The sequence below is a fragment of the Stylophora pistillata genome, chromosome 9 (genome assembly GCF_964205215.1).
Source record: "Stylophora pistillata chromosome 9, jaStyPist1.2, whole genome shotgun sequence".
Classification (NCBI taxonomy): domain Eukaryota; kingdom Metazoa; phylum Cnidaria; class Anthozoa; order Scleractinia; family Pocilloporidae; genus Stylophora; species Stylophora pistillata.
Genome location: NC_142527.1, coordinates 26,249,914 through 26,269,383, shown reverse-complemented (window position 1 = coordinate 26,269,383; position 19,470 = coordinate 26,249,914). Strand labels below are relative to the sequence as shown.

Below are 19,470 nucleotides of genomic sequence, written 5' to 3'. Positions count from 1 at the left end.
TCACGACAAATTGCAATCCCGACGCCTGAAAAGATTTTAATACTGTGTACTGCTTAGGCGCTGCTAACCTCTGAGTTGAATTGCCACACGCTGTGAGCAAAGGCATTTTACACCTCTTCTCAGCATTTCGGGATGATACGATTCTTTTTTTCAGTCTGTCGTTTTGTGGGACGGTGAAACGAAATGGGTCAGTTTCTTGTCGTTTAGTGAGGTGAGTTACGTACATTCTTACTTTTATTCTTGACATGTAATCTGCTAGCTTCCTTTATTGTCAGGCAAGTTCTTCCTGCCATTATGCTAATGCTGGTTCTTTTGTCGTCATACAGTTGAAGGTTTATCCGTTGTTAAATAATCGAAACAATCGCATGACGGCTTTGACGAGTCCCCGCTAATGTATTTCTGAGAGAAAACGAAATTACTGTAATCTTCACTCGGAGAGCAAAGGGACCGAAGTGTTTGATGTATTTCTGGTAGTTTTATCCTCAGAAGATCACTTGAAGTACGATTGGTCGAGCAGATGTTACGAGGAAACAACACTTAAACGCGAATAATACATTGAATTGTCCCTAAATTAACATTGACGCTGCTATCGGCTCAAAGAAACGCGTATATATGATTTTTGTATCATTACCAATAATTTTCAAACAATGAACCCGTGCGTCACTCGCTACAGCTTAGAGCTAGATAAAGGATGCTGAAAGAAGAAATTTCTCATTATCGCACCTACTACAGCTAGCAACCTAAGCACGTGTGACGCGAAAAGTGGGCATGAGTTCAAAATCTGCCCCAAAGCAGAAGACATGACATGCTGACGTAAAGATGCTGACGGAAATGTTGTTTCAGGATTGCAATCAATCATTTCTTTGGCACGATTGAGGAACACATTTTCGTTCCTTGGCAGGATCTTTGAACTTGACTACGTCTTAGTCAGTCGCAGAAAAATTCAAGAAGGTATTACATAAGACGCATCCTCACACAAGTTCTGCTGTAAGCTTTCAATCGCGGCAATTGATCGCGAGATCTCGAAGGTACGTAAATTCAACCATAATTTTTTCGTTTTCGCAATTCGGTTTTTTTTCATGTAATATTTGCCAATCCCTAAGTTATAACTGTAACGTAGAGTAAACAAGTTTGGTGACGTCGAATTGAGATCAATTCTCCAAAGCCGCTCGCCAAAAATACGAAAAAGGGAAGAATTTTCATACTAATTTGGGTCCCAAAAATGTGATAGATTGCCGAGTTAGTGTGCTGCACAACAATTTCCTTTACCTTTCCCATCTGAGACCGCGCTTGACATGAGGAAATAGTATTTTTATAGAAGGATCTGCTTAGAACAGCAGCAATGCGTCAAGTAGATGTATTTTAAAAATTCTAATGCAAGGAAACAAAGTTTGACGAGAGATGAGTTGTATGTTATCGCTCAGTTTGGTAAGTTATCATGATAAATTTGCCCGCTTGGGAACGGAAGATACTCAAGAGGAAGGAAGATAGTAAATCAGTTATCGGAGGAAACATGCAAATGAGAAGATTTTGGATTTATTTTTACATCTTTTCATGTTTTGTTCAGTCTTTTTCTCGTAAAGAGCGCATTTTTCAACTTTTATGTAGAAATTAATAGATTCAAAGTTGAATCTAAATATTTCAAACCGCAGTTTTACACAAATTGTAAAAAATAATGGGGATAAATACTCAAGCCAAACAGGAATCTTTTTAATCACTTAGACCTTTATTAAATCAGTGAACGCGAACACTGAGCGAATTCATGGTGTGAATTGCCCACAATGTAAACTGAAAGTGCTTAATCTGGTCAGCTACAACTTCCTGCAAAAAAAAAAAAATTCCATTGTAAAGAAACCTATTTAAAAACGTTGATTTACTCATACATTTGAAAATGTCTCAATGTTTGTTGAAGTATGTCAGAAGAGACAGTAACGTTTTGGAGTTGACCCATTTTGTTTCTTTCAGTTTTTAAAATGTAAATTGAACAAAAGGTAACAAAATGAAACGCATTAATGAATACCAATTAACACTTGTTCGAGAATTTTAAAGAGTTTTACTGTTCGCATACATGTGGTAAAATTACCGCTATTGTGCTCGTAGATAAGTTAAAGATTTATGTCCCAGTCTATACGGTTCCAGTCCAAAAAAATTTTCGAACCTGATAATTTCATCACGATGTATATTTTTGTCTGCTGCTTCCATAGGGCATTTTAAAATTGATTAACAGCTGCGAGGTACCGAGATAATTCAAAATCCGACGTAATAGAAGAAAAAAACTAGAAACACTGCAAAGTGTGATATGAGTTAAGTAATTAAAAGCATTATCACCAGAAATTGGATTAAAGCTCTCAAAAGGGGTAGGTGAGCCCTCGGTAATTTTTCTTTTGTGGCTAAAGAATCTCGCCCATTTTATCATTACCATCGGGCTAGTATTCAAACGTCGAGAGTTTGTTATAAACTCCAGCTTCTCATTACACGGATAGGAACTTTTCAAACGGTACATCATTATTGCGATAGAAGCAATAAAGCAATCAAATAAGCTGTCTAACTGAACATAAAACTCGATCCAAACAAACACCATTATTTAAAAATAGCTTAAAGAATTCTTCTCACAAATTTGGCTTAATCAGTGCCTACTTCTGTATCGTGAAGTTTCTGAGCCGACTGGTATTCTTACAAATAAACCGAAAGTTTAGTTTAAAATTTAAATACTTGTTATTCAGTTATGTAATTTGCGTCTGAAGTAACCGACAAGACAGGCGATGAAAAAAAAAAAAGCTTAATCAAAACAGAGAGGCGTTAACTTCTTATCAAGAGTAATTCCCTCAATTCTATAATTCCATCCAAACGTGCATCCGGGACAGAAACTTCACAACAATAACGGAATTCTTTTAGAATGGACCAATTTGACCGCCCAGCTCTACGTCTGTCTGTGTATACGGATTAAAGGAAAAATGCGTTCTGAAAGCCAAGTATTTTTTATTTCCATTAATAAGAGGTATATATGGAATTGACCGCCTTTTGAGATTCCGAAGAGCAGCCAAACCTTGCCTAGCAACCTGGCCGCTTTCCTTCGACGTAACCCTACGTTAAAAGTTGATTTTTTCCTCCTCAGTTAACTGTCTAACAGCCACACCATAAGACAGTCTTGACTGATTTGTTTATTTTATTTATTTATTTATTTATTTTTCGCAATACCTGGAGCAGCAGTACTTTTGCGATTCTTATTTTTTTGAGTGTTCGTGGCCAGGTCACTGTGCTGTTTTCAAAATGGCGGCGCACGCAGCCGATATCTTCTATTATTAAAAACTGGATCATTGAATAATGCAATTCAAGACTTTTTATCGGCTTAGCCATTATAGTTTATGAACCAATATACCATAATCTAATATCTGTACATTGTAACATCCGGTTTCTTCTTACAAAATAAAGTTGAGAAGATTTGTCTAATATCTTGAGGTCGTTTTTTTTTAAATAAAACAATCATTCCACTCGTGCTTGTTGGATATGAGATGATTACAACCAACTCGGCGCTATGCGCCTCGTTGGCTATCTATCATCTCATATCCAACGAGCGCTCGTGGAATAATTGTTAATTGGCAAATAGGTATCTCAAAATTGTCAGTTCAGTATGGTGCGGTCTAGTTTCTATTCTGGGTTGAAATTTTTGTTTCCCTTATTTAGCGATGTGCCACTACAAATAAATGACTTAAGTCTGATTTATCATTTGTCTTCAAAAGTTACGGACGTTGGAGAAGTCATTTTGACTGCATCTTATACTTTGAGTTATCTGTCTATTACATTTGATGTGTTCATAGTGGGGATCTCACGCGTGCAAAGCGCGCGTGGGACAGAGCCCCATATCCATGGAATATGGTCAACCTCTTTTCGATTGGTTGGCACGTGACTGACCGAGCGTGCGTTCGTACGTACGTACGTGCCTAAGGGAGGGGTGACTCAGGCGAGTCTTGGAATTTCCATGGAACACTCAAAAGATCAGACAATTAAATCAAGCGTTTGAGGAGGAAGCAGATTTATTTAAAAGAGAGAAAAAAAGTTATGGGGAAGGGTCTTCGATTCGAATACAACTCTCGTACTTGGAGAAAAATCTTTTTCTATCTTTTCACGAACGTGGGAAAAAGGAAATTTACCATCTTCTTTCTCTTGTGCTTTATTGAGAAGTCAACATACTCTTCTAGTTGGGTCCAGTAATTGAACCTGATTTAGTTATAAGTATGAGGGTGTGATTGATTCATTGATGACAAACGATGTTAGCATTACAAAAGTTTCAGCAAATAAAGGCCTCTTTGGCACTTAATAAAATTTTGGGTATACTTGAATAAAATATTACACAGTTGCGATTCATGTGCAAGCTAAGACAAACAAGCAACCTCGTTCCCAGGGCCCAACTAAGGGAAAAGGCCCTGGGAATGAGGTTGACAAACAAGGTGCATGCATTATTGGAAAAGGGATTAAAAGAAAAGTACTGGGTGGTAATCTACCGCTAAGATCAAGGCTAATAGCTTTCGGTTGCTTTTTTGCTTTGAGATCAACAAGCAGCTGATAATAGCTCGTCGGCTCTATTGATCATTTTTTTACCAGAGAACCCTATGTTATATCCTTGCCAATGAAACATTCACAATTAAGGTTCAAATCGAGAAAGCTTAATCTGAGGAGAATTTGGGAAGAGGTTTCAAACCATTCTACCCTTAAATTTTCTTTATCTTCCGTTTCGTAGCTTGTGGCACAATATTAAAGAACTGATTTTTTTAAACTTGCTGAAACCACGATCGTATCATCGTTCAGTCTGTTTATCAGTATGATTTGAATTGCAAGATGGCTAACCCATAAAGGCTTCGCTGAAAATAGAAAAAAAATTATATTCACATTTAACACTAAAGCGTCAGGGAAATCAAAATACAGTAAGATAGAGATGGGAGCGGTTTTCAAGTTCTTTCTTGCCAACTTTTATAGGAGCATTTTCTAAATCATTATTTTTATCGGGTGAAGTTTGAACACCACCTTTTGCGACCGTATCTTGTTTTAAATAACACGAACCCGAGGCAACATCTTGACGAGGCACAAATATAAACAAAAGTTATCTTTTCATCTCAAGTTTGCACTAATAAAGCAGTTTTCCGAAATATTTGATGCATAAACAGCCAGCTGTCGAAAGGAGACGTGAATTTTAATTTTTAACAAATAGCATCAAAAGCTCTGAGTTTTCTGTTATTTCAATAAGCGGCCTTTAATGTTTTGTTTTCTTTTAATTTCATTCATATAGAAAAACTAATTTTGTTATGAAAGAAAAAAATTATTTGGTTGGGTGTGCCGCGAATTCAGGATTAGTATTCTGTGGATAACCAGCTTTTCAATTATCACGAATGAAATTATTTTTTCAGCTTGCTAGTTGTTATTTTACTTAAGCTCATCGAGATTTATCCCTTAAGTCTCCATTTGTCTCACTTAGCTTAATTCACTCGGCTTAAAGAATTCATTCAATTTAAGTACACCACATTCTGTTTTTTTTTTTTTTTTTTCTAAAAGGCAATTAACTTACTTGTACCATCTGTGGTAGATTAATGAGAGATATATAATGAATAATCAACTGTTTATCGACGAGGACAAATTTGGAAATCTTTAACAAAAGTAGGTTGGGGTTAAGATTTTTGCTGGTGCTTAAGAAGTTTACCAACGGTACGTTATTCCTAAAAACTAGTAGACTAGTGATTTACTATCTCCGGGGTTAAAAAGGAAACACAAGCACTGACTCCCTATGCAGGAACTTCCTCTCTCGACAAACGTAATACGAAGATGACAAGATGCACTGACAATCTCAGAACTTAATTTAACGCTGAATTCGTGCGCAAAAGAAAAAAAAAATCAGTCACAATAGGAAAATTTAATTGAATTCATATTTCTACAACTCAAGCAGGATTTGTCACAAGGCATTTTTTTTTTTAATCAATCACATTCAGTTATTTCGTGCGTAGAAACACCGTTATTTTGCCCACTTAGTTTGCCATCCGATGACGACGGCTGCTGATTGGCTAAAAATCTGACTTTTATTTTAAATATTCACGAGGTTCGACTTAAATCCCTTGCATGATTAAATTAAAATAAATTGATTTATATTTATAGGTTGTAGGTTATTTGGTGCATGCAGCACGTTGAAGCGTACCACAAAAAAAACAGTTCAACCTTCTAAGAACTGAGGTAAGAAGATTTCCACAGCTTAATTCATCATTTCCCGGTTAAAGTAGGCTCGACATACACAGAAACGGTGAAGTCTTTTTGTTATTGTTATGCAGCAGGATGTATTCTTATTTCGTATATGTTAATTCTCTAAAGATAGACTTTCATCCAGGGGGATAAAATCTAGTCATTTCGAGAATTTCTCCTAAACAGACAAAAGTTGAATACTACATATGAGTTTTCTCTCCTTATGCCGTTCTCATGGGCATAAAATTTGCTTTGAGTCAGTAAGAGATGAAACAGTACTTGATTTCCTTTCAATCGTCTAGGTCAATCGAATTTTCCAGACTTTTTGACGACATCCAATTTTTGTTGTGTTGTATTACGTTTCACCTTCAGTTCGAACTCTTCACGGTCTAAAAACTGCATTTCGTGTTTTATAAGTCCCATGCATGGATAAAAAAAAATGTGAGCTGAACAATCACTGGGCTAAAAATTTCATAACTGTTGCTGTAGGCACCTGTTAGTCCATTGTTTTCGGCATCAATGGTTGCCAACCAACCAACAGTTGACGCAGCATCACAGTTTCTAAAGAAAGTGTGGTGCTGCGTCAGTGGGAGTAACAAGGTCGTTTCAGTTTAATCAACTGCATGAGTCGATACTGATGTAAGTTGGCCACCATAAAGAGTTTAAAAGCTGACGTTTCGAGCGTTAGCCCGTCGTCATTCGCTCTTACAATGGGCTAACGCTCGAAACGTTAGCTTTGAAACTCTACGGTGGCCAATTTATATTATCAACCAATTAATAAGACCAAAATTACTAAGTTTCCGTCTAAGTTAGAACGACGGCTTCCTAAGTCGATGGAATATATCGTAATAATAACAAATGAAGATGTTTTAATTAAAGGAAGAAGAAGTACAATATAATTTTTTTGTGCCATTTTGTCTTGCAATAATTAGAAGGTAAACATGCACATAGCTGGTAGCCTTTTTTCGCGAAATGAAAGTATGTTGGTTAATTTTTTTTAAACTGAGAAACACGAAAAAACAAGAAAAGAAAACGATTAAAAAACATCAAAGGAAAATACTACCGTTTTAGACCTATATACTTTTTCATTGACTGGTCACAGAAAGTTCTAATTTTTTTTCAAATTTTAACATTTATATATATTGACCATCTGTTGTGACTATGTATAATTACCAACTGAGCTAGAAACAGAGTTGTTCGTGGAAAAAACTTGACGAGAATCTCAAAATTCTAATTCAACCTTGCTTTTAAGGATTCGTTTGCTAAAGGCTTTGAGAAAAAATTAGTGTTTTCTGTAAATTCGGCATTTTCGTTCCAGTAAATGTATTTGCTTTTCTTCTGCAATGAAAAGGCACTCAAAAATTGCACTTCACGCGTCAATCGTTAAGTATTACTAGCATAACAAATAAATTAAAAAAATGCTTTTCTGTGCTCTAAATGTATTCCTCTCGCTAAAATATTTCACCTGTCCTTAATAGCTCATTTAACAAAACACATTCTGTTAACTGCATCTCACTAATATCCGAGAAACCGCGTGGAAAGTTATTAAAAATATTATTGGAAGTTATTAAAATTCAAGAGCAACTTTTTCTGAAATTTGAAAATAATTACGATTTCAAAAAGCCTTTAATAAGTACCTGCTCGGTGAAAGTCTCGCACGTAGTAGGTCACACCCAAAGTAGCCCGATTTTAAACCGGCGACAGATATCATATTAAATGATACTTGATGTCGGAAACATCGATTTTAAATTTATTACATCCTTTCCGACCACCACCGCTGTTGACGACCACATGGTCGTAAATAAGATTTAATGATGTTTATTCCTCCATTTCAGGGAAATTACTTTTTTTGAAAGAAATGACTTTTATATTTCCGCGCTCATGTGTAAGTTTCTGTATGGTATCATCGCGCTCTCCAACCAAACACTTTTTCGGTTTTAAAATGTGATTACGCTGTCGGGCAGATAGTCAAAAGCATAATCATTTCCATGTTAAGATACGGTGAAAGGACAAGCGAATCAGTGGGATTTGATCTTAAAAATGTCACGGAATGTGAGGATTTCATCTTAAAAAGAATCTCACGGATTGAAGATTTTCGTAAAAAAGGGAAAAATTAGATCTGAGGATTTGAAAAGTACCGTGGATTGTGGATAGGTTGTTCTGTCGCACTTTCATTGTAACTAATACCGAAGGGGTCTCTTGCGATGATAGTTGTTCGACCTACGATCTACAGTCCAGTGTAGTCCAGTCCAGTTTAGTCCGACAATTATGCTAAATACGCTTCTCCCAAATCGACTCAGAGTAAGAGAAAATTATGAGACATTATTTACTCTTCACTCGGAATCGGTGACACCTTGCTACGGATAAATAGAAATCTTGTAGTCTGCTAACCCCCCCTACCGTTCGGGAGTATCCCCCGTCCCACGGAAGTTTTGGCGGGAATGGATATGATTGTAAGCACAGTGTCGCAATTGTTTTCTCATATTGTAACTTCAGGTACGCACTTCGCGAAATAATATTTCGTATACTACTTTTCTCGACAATTGCTTACTTATGCATTGTCACAAATCATAACGGACAAACTGGGTCCTAAAAGGCAAAGAAAAGATTTGGAAATATCATTTTAGTCACTGATCTGCTTGAAGCAGATCAGTGACTAAAATGCAGATTGCTTGGCTAAGTGTGCCCTCTGTCCGGCCCTCTCTCACCTTTTCCCCCAGGTTTCATACCGCTTTTTCGCCTGGGCGTTTAAACGGAAAGAGGCTGGGCCTGGGACGAGACGCGACCTGCTATCATTTTCTGGCCTAACCCATTGACTATAGAGCACTAGAAAGAGTTACCCTGACGAAAGATGCATTTTGGGCATGTTGGTGTTATAAACTGCGCTGGTGGTTTGTGCAGCCTTATTTTCTCACAGGTTAGGCTGTTACATTTTATTTTCGGTGTCAAGCTATGTATTTTCCAGAGACCTCTACATGCACCTTGCATAATTTACAAAAAGGATCTAGATTTTTCTCTGGAAATACGCGTTTTTTTTTCTCTTGAAAAGTTGTTTAGTGGTTCTAGGTCTGAATGCGTTTACATTTATAACGAAGCATTTTTGGATACAAAAAAAGATTTCACATGGTATACAAGAATGGATTGTAGTCATCATAATGCGTATTATGAATTCAATGCTCGGTCGTTGGAGGCCAAAATTGTCTTTACAGAATTAAAAATTTAAAAGGGAATACTATTATGACCTCTTTGCAACAAGAAGACACCTGCCAATTTTTGATCAAAGACGAATTCGAAATTTTATAGACTTGAACGAAAAGAACAGAAAGGGAATAAACTATTATATAAAACAAATAGGAGACTGAAAGAAAGAAAGAAAAGCTGAAAACCAGACTGCTGCCAAAAAGAGACAAGTCTGAGTGTTGACTCAATTAGCTTACAGGTTCATTAGACAAACATCTAAGGACACCGATTATTCATCGGTAGTCTGAAAAATTAGACGAACATTTAATGATACCGACTTTTCATTGTGCTCTGAATATCATTGCTTCTTTTCGGTCTCCCCGAGTAACTTTTGCTAAAAATTTAGTGTGTGTGGCTTATATTCTTCTGCTATGGCTGACATTGTAATAACTTAAACTCTTGAATTCAAGAAATAGAAAACTACAATGGAATAGCTTCTTTTGTTTCGACAAAATTAACAAACACTTTTTTTTTCTGTCCGAGTCTTACAGCCTCTTAATAAAGCTTACAAAGTTAAAAGATTGGCCTCGACCCTTCTGGACAAATTATCATGGTTCGAACCACGTTTAACTAGATGTATTGACTAGAAAATTTAAAGATTCATGGAATATGTTTAACGTGACCCACTGCTACCAAGAAACAGTTTGATAAACATAATCATGTATAGTGAGCTGTTTTTATCCACGTTTAAGTTATAAAATGAAAAGAACAGAAAGATTCATGGAATATTTTTTACGTGATCTAGTGCCGCCAAGAAACAATTTGATAAACTCAATTGTAGCGAGCTGATGAAAATTGCGCAACAGAGTCCATAATCTGTTTCAGAAGTGGCCTCAGGTGTCTTGCTTTGAGCTCACAAATTCAAATTACCCTGATAACAATTTTGAACTTCATAGTGGTATGCCAGCTGGGATTTGGCCCTGGCAGATGAGATTTTTAACAATTCTAATTTGTGTATACGGGTGGGTGTCAGCTTAATTTACCAAAACTCCAAATGAAGTGATTTGTGGCAAGTGATTAGTAATCACGGACAAAAGGTGCTCAAGCTTGAGTATACCTACTGGTGAGATTTCTGCCTTTACATTTCAATGACGCTTCACACCGCACAAAAACTCTAAGTTACCGTATATTTACCGCTCAGACATGATTTCGGCCCTTCTCTTTGTCCGACTTCGCTTCTCCTGTGGTAAGAGTGCGGGCTCATTTTTTGAACAGCGGCCAGTGATCAAGCCTCTACCACAAGTGTAACTTCAACAGAAATCCAGACATGAGTTTGTTTTACGGTCCTCCGAGAAGAATGATTTGAATACAACGGCTTTACGTTTTTCAATCGACAACAAAAAAAAATTATCGCTTCCCATTGTAAATGGTAAACGTTTGCGGGGTCAGTCAGAGAAAAAAACACCGTTTGCAAACTATAATTCTGGGATAACGATAAACCTAATTGTTACAAAATTGACATAGAGAGAAAAAAAGAAAAGAATATCATCGCCCCAAAATTTCAAGTTCAAGAAGTTTGCTGTTGTTTTTAGTTATATGCATTGAAAGAACGCGTCAAACTTGCTGTTGTTGAAGTATTGCAATTAAAACAAGTCAGGAATTTAGCACGCAAGCCTGATTAAAATTAATTTCTTTTCGGCTTTTCTTCTGATTACCTTGGAAATGATTTTTTCTTTTTTTTTAAATCACAGTACATTTAATTTTCAAAGTTTTGATTTGTTGTGTTACATTTAATGTACTTGACTAGTGACAACTAATGATCGCCAAAAGTTTCATTCTTCAGTTTTTAATAGTAACGAAACTTTAGAATGTCGTGAAGCAATCCTGCTAAGATACCGATTTTTGTTAATAGTACCTGTTGCTTAGACACAGCTGTTAAATTATTGCACAATAAAATGTTATTTTGGATTCACAAAGAGTAAACACTCTCAGTAGTCTTAATATTAAGAGCCACATCATTTTTGCCAAAAATTTTATCCATGTGATTATCTAGCAAAGCTGATGCACTTAGCCCCAGCAGCCTTCGCACCGAGGTAAATTACGTAGTACTGCTAGAAATTAATTCTTTCTGTCAGTTCGTTAAAAAGAAAAACTAGAATGTAAATGTGATATTCATATTGCTTGCAACTGATGATCATACATTCATTTGCGTGTTCACATCACGGAGAGTTTTACGGCCTCCCATCCAAGTACAATCCCTTGCCCAACAGGGCTAAATTTCAACTTAATTGACTGGACATGCAAGGAAAAAATTGAGCTCCGCTTTTAGTCTTAGCTTAATGAAGATAAGCTTAACACTGGGGTCGGAGACGAGTAGAAGATATCGCGATAAATTTAAAAATTAATCAGTCAACTTTGCATGATCTTCAAGCTATGACAAAAACATTTTCACTACTCCAGTTTTACCTGGTATGTTTCCTTTCTTTTTTATATATCTCGAAAAGACTGACTTAATAAACAAAAAAAATTTAGTGCTAGAATCTAATCCAAGGAGGAATTAAGAAGACACAACCAAAACTGAAGAACAATTAGTATTTGGCGCATATTTCTTCGATTACTAAAGAAACTCTAATATACGAAATCCATAGCTTTCCTAAAGAAACAGCCTTCTTATTAATCAAACAAGAAATTTTCAACCCAAAACTTGACGAGTTATTTCACACTGTTTACATCACTTGTGGATAAGCAACCTGTTTCACTCTGACGCCGTTTTTTTGCTTGGGTGAATTGTTTACTAAATATTCCGAGCCAAATGAAAGCGGCACGCTGTACATTTCTCTAAAGAAAAGTATCCAAGTTTTGACATCGCCATTAATTTACTTAACTATTTTAATACCGATGATGTTTTGTCGTGAGAAGGAAACTCGCAAGTTGGTTAATGACAAAAACATCACTTACCCCATAGCAGGCTACCAAAATATTTAAATTTTCAGAATGAAAAAAAAAAAATACTTTCGACGCCTGAAATTATTACCAGAACGACATAATTGTAAAACTGTTACATAAAATAAATTTTCATGGGATACAGACGAATGACAAAGTGCATGTATGGGTGTATATCTTTCAATTTTGTCTTTTCTGCATAATCCTTTGTAGCAATAAATGAAAAAATTAATCAGGAAATCCGCAGGGAGTCAACTTCAATTTCAAATAGGACATATTTATAAATAATCTTCTGTAGCGAATCGACATCCAGTAAAGTAATGTTCTACTCGCACAGATTTTCTCTCCTTTTTTAAGGCATCACAGAACTCAAGTCGTTTCTTTGTAACATCTAAAGTTTAAACAGAAGGACGATTTTGTTATAGTTGCTGTTGAACAGTTCTCATTGCTGACCAGGTTAACTAAACTAAGGTAAGTATCCGTTCAGCTGTTTTCATTTATTTTGGAATGGTGACACGATTCAAACCGACATTAATTATTCGTATCTTGACACCAGAGTTCAAAAAGAAGAGTTAGTGTTCGTTTAAAAGGTCCGTGGCAAATGCTGAATTGAAGCACTGAAAGCTTTTCTCGACAAAACATTTTTCAGAATGCGCACGATGTTGTGTACTGATTTTAATCTCCGGTCAATGATTTCTGTAATGTTAATTTTACCAGAAATACACTTCAATGAAATTAGAAGACATCTAAATCATGATTTAGGTGCACCTATTCAGAGGATACTTTCTGAGATAAAGGACATTTAAACAATGGGAACAATTGAACAGAAGGAAATTGGATGTGTGAACGAAACAAATCGTGACTCACGCCTCAAACGCATTTACCCACGATTTGTTACGCAGATTCACCATAAAATGGGTGTTTACAGTTTCAAAATGCCGCAAAAGATCCGCAACACAATAACACTAATACGTAAATGAAATCGGAAGGGTTGCGTCTTGTCGACAACTTATCACAGGTAGCCGAAACTTCAGAGATGTAATGTAAGCTTCTCAATACAGCGGATGCTGTTACGCAATGTACGATTTACGGAGATTTTATGGGATATTTACTTTAACCTTAAATTTTGTGAAAAAAGGGCGGTTGTGGCAACGAAGGAATACCAACTGTAGAGTCCCTTTTTTCGTTGTGTCTCACGAGTATTTTAGGCGTCATCGATGTTTCTTTCAGGTTCTTGAGTTCGGTTTCCGAACCAGAGAGTAGTGAGGGCTCATTTTCAAAACGAACAGCAGTTGGTTATCAAGTCTGTCCGCTCCTTATTTCAGCGGAAACGCACCGATGACACGATTTCAATCGTAAAACGCTTTTTTTTTTTTTTTTTTTTTTTTTTCTCAAGTGACCACTGATGAGACCCAAACTAGAGCAAACACATACGGACAAGACAAACCTGAAGAAATCATTCATTACTTATGCATTAGTTTGAAGCTATGTTTTGAACTATTCAGGATGCAAATTGATACGTAAATCTAACATTGGATACCAAGTTTTGGTTTACATATTTTCAAATTAAATCTTTACGTAACCACGCTCTGTGAGAATTCTGCTCTTCGATTCTTTATTTTATGTCAAAATGTTTTTATCTTGATTCCATTCTTGCTGTGTCTGATTCATCACAACTTCTATCATTTTTTACTTCGCTACTTAAGTTGGTGAAGTCCTGCCATGTCTTTAATCTGCAACCCTTAAGATGAACTTCCTTAAAATCAATTTAAAAAAACGTAAGAAAAGCCAGATGCTAAACATAGATTGTGAAAACGAGTTACTTGTTGCTAAGTTCTGCAATAGGATCATACACTTATCGCGACATTGCGGTAATCTTGGTAATCTGCTTGACCTGCAGGGGTTATGCTGAGAATGAAAAATACTTGCTAAACAATGAAATCACGGACATTCACACGATCGATCTGATAATTACAAACAAAGAAAGTAATTCATAAACAAATTCTGGGATTGATTGAGATCAAATTGTTTGCTTTTCATCTCACTGCAACCTGGTAGTATTATGGTTATGGGCAATTCGAACTCGAGGATATTTTAAGCACAGGCTTGAATTTTTTGGCACGTGGTGCATTTCACTGTTGCTCGGTATTTTGAATTCAAAGGTAGGCGATAGCCCGCTTAGAAGAACAAATAATTTTGCTTTGAATAACACTGAAAGTTCACAGGCACATTGTTTCTCTGGAGCTGCATGGAGCTTTGCATTGACTATCACTGCATGTCCACAGGCGAACTGTTTATTTTGGCCCACATCACGATTTACAGCGAAAACAAAATTGATGAATCCTGACTGGTAAATATTTGAACTCTAAGCTCGCAAATGATAAACGATGTTTAGAAGAATGAGAATTGTCAATCGGACTAAGAGACGAGCAGGTAGGTTTTTTTTTTTCTTGCGTCGAGTTTTAAGTTTGGCGTCGAAAAGGGAAGCCTGTTACAAAAATAGATCCACTTACATCTTCTAAGATCAAAATATTTATTCCTGAACGTGAAAACTAGCATACAAACACATGCTAAGCTGTCGTAATGCGATGCGTTTTTGTTTAATAAACGGTACGTAAATATTTATTGGAGAGCATTAAACAATATGTGCATGGCTGATAGAGAGACAATCTCACTTGACAGGTGAATGTTCGAGTTTGACGGAGATCACATATTTAAGCAACAGAGCACATATGGAATTAAAAGAAAGGAGGAAAAGAAAAAAAAGAAACGGCGAAAAGAAAATTAAAAGAAAGATTTGCCTCTTTTCTCTAGCTCACAAGGATTTTAATTCAATGACCTCTGGTCTGCTCTAAAAATTCTTCTTCGTATGAAGGCGCTGAAGGTGAACCGCGAACACTGTTTGTTCCCTTACGCTATGGAAAGGTGATGATAATCAGTCAAGGTTACAGAGCCTCTCTAACACAGATGGAACATTGGATCGATACGGGCCAAGTTCAAATTCCTTTAAAGTAAAATTCATCTTTTATTCAAGCTCCTCACATCAAACAGTGTCGATCGTCAAACTTTGCAAACAAAGGAGATAAATTGCCTGTGACAACGTGACATATTCTAATCATGTTAGATCGTCTGTTCACTCGCATTGGAAGGATTAAAATCGTCTAAAGTTTCTGTATTACTAAATTAAACCCAAACCAATAGGATTCTTTGTCTCATGGACCTCGCTGACGCCATATACGCCATGAAAAATTATATTCAATTTTAAGAGTTTACTCTTAAGAGTGTAGCAGACCAGAGAAATCACACGTTTCGATTCGGAAGACCGACATCTCAATTCTATTTCCTGACAAAAATGAGCTCTGAAAAATTCACATGACATTCAATTCCAATTTATTCAATTTCTTTTACAGTGGTTCTTAACCGGCCCCGGTGTCGAGTTGTTTAGAGGCGTTGGATGTAAACAAACTTAGGAGATCACATCGTACCAAGAAACTGTGGCTAACCAAACCCGTAATAGTGCTGATGTTAACATGGTTTTCGCCTCCGACGTAGATTTGGTAGGGCGTGTAAGTGTCGCATTTCAAACTCTCATTCAGGTGTAACAGCGACAGGAAAAAAAAAATTCAACACCTTGAGGAAGGAAGCTAATACTTGGACCATTCACTGTGTAACCATAGAGACGACCTATCACTGACTATTTTGGAGAATATTTGATGCAAATCCGAGGATGTTGTGAGAGTATACGCGGTTCCGTTCGTCGAGGTTGGAAGTCTCGCCAAACAGAGAGAAAACAAACACGAACTTGTAAATCAATAACAAAGGTGTTTCATTGTTATATCAGTGACGGTAAATCGGAATTCGTGTAGAGCGTTGGCGAAAACCAAGCAATACGAAGATTGAGGCGCGAGATAAAATCATGTAAAACTTTTAGCTGAATCAATTACTGGCCATAGAGAATCGAGTTTGATAGTTATTCAACAGCATTTTGACGCTTAATGCTTGATCATCAGTCGGACAATACTACAGGTTGCACCAAGGCGGTCGCAATGTCTTCTGATGACTCGCGTTCGCCAGTTGCCATCGCCATACAAGCAGCGTTCATGTTCATCATAATTCTCTCTTCCCTGGTGGGCAACACACTAATTGTCCTCGCTATGTATCGAAATCTCAGCCTTCGAAGCATCACCAGCGTGTTCATAGCAAATCTTGCCGTGGCGGACTTCCTCTTGGCCCTTCTGGGAATGCCATTCACTATGGCTTCGTCCATCACGTACGACTGGATTTTCGGGCCCGTATGGTGCACCATAAACGGCATGTTCAATTCCATCTTTTGCATTGCTTCAATGCTCTCCCTTGCTGCTGTATCTATTGACCGATACGTTGCAATCATCAAGCCACTTCAGTATCCTCTGATAATGACCTCTCGCGTTGCCTTCGGTATGATATCGTATGTTTGGCTTCACGCAATCATTCTCTCTTTCTTGCCCGTTTTTGGCTGGTCCAAGTACATCTACATCGCAAACGAGTCGATCTGCACTGCTGACTGGGGATCAGACATCCCTTACACCTTATTTATCTTTGCGTCGAGCTTTTTTGCTCCATTTATGGTGATGGCCTATTGCTATTATCACATTCTTCGTGCAGCGAAAAGGCAATCCAAGACAATTGTTCCACGTGTCGGAGAACTTAGAGATGAGACACTGCAAACAATGGTGGCTGTACCGGTGGCTTTTGGAACTAAAAAAGGAAAAGTTTCGGATCCTCCGCCATCAGCTGCGGATAAAGCCAAAGAAAGGGAGGCGAAAGAGAAGTTTAACAGAGAAACACGGGCGGCAAAAACGCTTCTAATAGTGATGGGTACCTTCTTTTTTTGCTGGGCACCTCACTTTATTGGAATGATCTGTTTACTTTTTCCAAGCTGCAATTGGCCTGATGCGTTCTTTGCGACTACAACATGGCTGGCTATGTTGAACAGCGGGTGTAATCCAATTATTTATGGTGTGATGAACAAAAAATTCAGACAGAGTTTCAAAGATATACTCATGTGTCGGAAAAGAACTAACAGGAACTACACTCATAGGGAGATGAGTAGTTCTTCTTGACCGTTCTTCGGCGGCTATCTATGCCAAGCAAGAAGTTTATCGATCAAAACAGTTAAATAAGAATGGGGGCGAAATTTTCTAAGGTGATTTCGATAAAGTATACCAGTTTTTTTGTTGAAAAGATTCGCTTCCAGATAATGTGTTTCCATTACGGGCGAAGAATCTTCTCAAATTTCCATCAGTCCCGGCCGGCTTTGTGTGTACTCTGGTTGTCATGAAAGGTTTTGTAACCGGATCAGAAAAAAAATCCTTTTTAGTAAAGACCGATGAAATCTTGTGCACACTTACTAAACTTAGCTTTAGTGGGAGAACATTATGCTCATCCCAAGAGGATGAAGATTTTGCTGTGGCAGTGGAGTTTTAATCTAGCCAGGAGACAAATAACGAGGCAGACATTATTTTAGTGATACTCTGCCGAAGGCTACGCTTAAAACACAATTCAACATCAAAAGTCAAATTTGCATGAAAATCTTGTGAGCCCCTGTGGGTTGTTAATCTCAGTAACAGAAGCCATTCTCTAATAAAAGACAAAAACCACTGGCTCTCCTAGAAGAAGTCAATCCGCAAAGAAGAAAAAAAAAAACTTATTGGTTCTTCATCGTGTTTTTCCTTATCCCCTTTCGCAATTTCTAGGAGGTTAGAGTTCTCATCGAGAATGACGATAATTATCACTCGGCGAGATCGTGAGAGGAAGAAGAAGATTCGGAAATCGCCTGAAGGGAACAAGTGAAACAAGATAATAATATAACCACAAGTGGATTTGAATTACGAAATGTCATTTATGAAGGCATTAGTGTAGAACATGGCTCTGAAAGGTAAAACGCTTGGGGCAATTTGACTAATTTCAAGTCTTTCCCCAACAAATAAAATCGATCGTTATCTTCTAAATCAAACTTACATCAAATTTGTTAAAAAGAAAAAAAGGAATAAAAAAAAAAAAAAAAAAAAAAAAGATTTGGTTTTCTTCACTGAGGAAGACAGGATAAAAATAATTGCCATCGCTACATTAACCCGGTTCACATGTCGAGTGATATACACAAGCGGTTTTGATGACCTGCGATCGTTTTATTATAGAAGAGTTTGTTATTACGCAAGGATTGGTTTTCTTTACGGCGTATGGCAAACTGAAAATTACAGTGACTTTTTCCTTGTTTCCTTTTCATTTGATGCAGAACATTCAGAGTTTACGAATCAAATCCAAACCTTGAAACTATGACGAGAACTAGTAATCCTCAGAGAAGCGGCTAAAAAACATGATACTCAATGTTGAACTGCCACATGTTTCTAAAATGCTGGATAATAATTTAGATCTAAAAGTGTGGGAGCAAACCTAATTTGGCGCCTCACTGTCTATCCGCAGGTGAAAGACCCAAACCATGTTTTCCAAATACAAGAATTTAAATAATCAACACACGGCCAATGAGGGCAATAGCTTACCTATTGATTTGGTTACAAAATTATAAAAAAATGTAAGCCGTTGTCTTTGAAAATTATGGTGACAATAATGCCTGTAAATTTGAAATACAATAACAAAAGGGGGTTCGATTCGAAAAGAACAAAAAGAGCAAAACAAAACGAAACACAAGTGAAGGGACGGAAGTCAAGATGAAGGGCATAGAAAGTTTTTAGTTACTGAAACCTTTCTGGCGATAGAAACTGTGAAGAATCACAAAAGTTTGAATGGACATATCGAATGTGAAGTCTTGCCTAAAATAATTTCAAAGTGGGAAAATATTCATTGTTGCTCCGTGCTATGGGTTTCCCTCCTCGGCCTAGATTTCAACACCCTTTGTAACCGAAACTACCTTTAACAATTATCGAGCCAATAGCATAGTTCTGAGACCAAGCAAGATTCACCATCTTAAAGATTGAGCAACGTCGAATATTATATATCTCTTATATTAAAAAATTATCAGTATGCTTTGCGGCTTTAAGAACAATTGATACGAGGACTTTTAAAAGAGGCAAGAAAAACCAGAAATAATGAGACACGATTTATACAAAAATTTTTCCTCCAACTTTT

General features: G+C 36.9%; 1 protein-coding gene across 7 annotated transcripts; it reads left to right on the top strand.

Annotated features, from left to right (window-relative positions):
- The first annotated feature begins 1,010 nt into the window (after window positions 1-1,010).
- Window positions 1,011-18,722, top strand: LOC111327882 (octopamine receptor beta-2R). Of its 7 annotated transcripts, none has more exons than XM_022932188.2 (3): window positions 1,011-1,028; window positions 6,142-6,216; window positions 15,756-18,722. In XM_022932188.2, the coding sequence occupies exon 3, from the start codon at window positions 16,341-16,343 to the stop codon at window positions 17,445-17,447; it is 1,107 nt and encodes a 368-aa protein (XP_022787923.2). In that variant the 5' UTR covers window positions 1,011-1,028; window positions 6,142-6,216; window positions 15,756-16,340; the 3' UTR covers window positions 17,448-18,722. The 7 variants fall into 7 exon arrangements, with proteins under 7 accessions (XP_022787923.2, XP_022787921.2, XP_088588948.1 ...); XM_022932186.2 differs by lacking the exon at window positions 1,011-1,028 and adding an exon at window positions 12,771-12,816 and having other exon boundaries at window positions 6,151-6,216; XM_088732822.1 differs by lacking the exon at window positions 1,011-1,028 and adding an exon at window positions 12,683-12,816 and having other exon boundaries at window positions 6,154-6,216.
- Window positions 18,723-19,470: the final 748 nt, after the last annotated feature.

Bases quoted from the DNA above. Each gene is read 5' to 3' on its own strand.
- LOC111327882 (XM_022932188.2), top strand. From the start codon at position 16,341: ATGCTTGATCATCAGTCGGACAATACTACAGGTTGCACCAAGGCGGTC.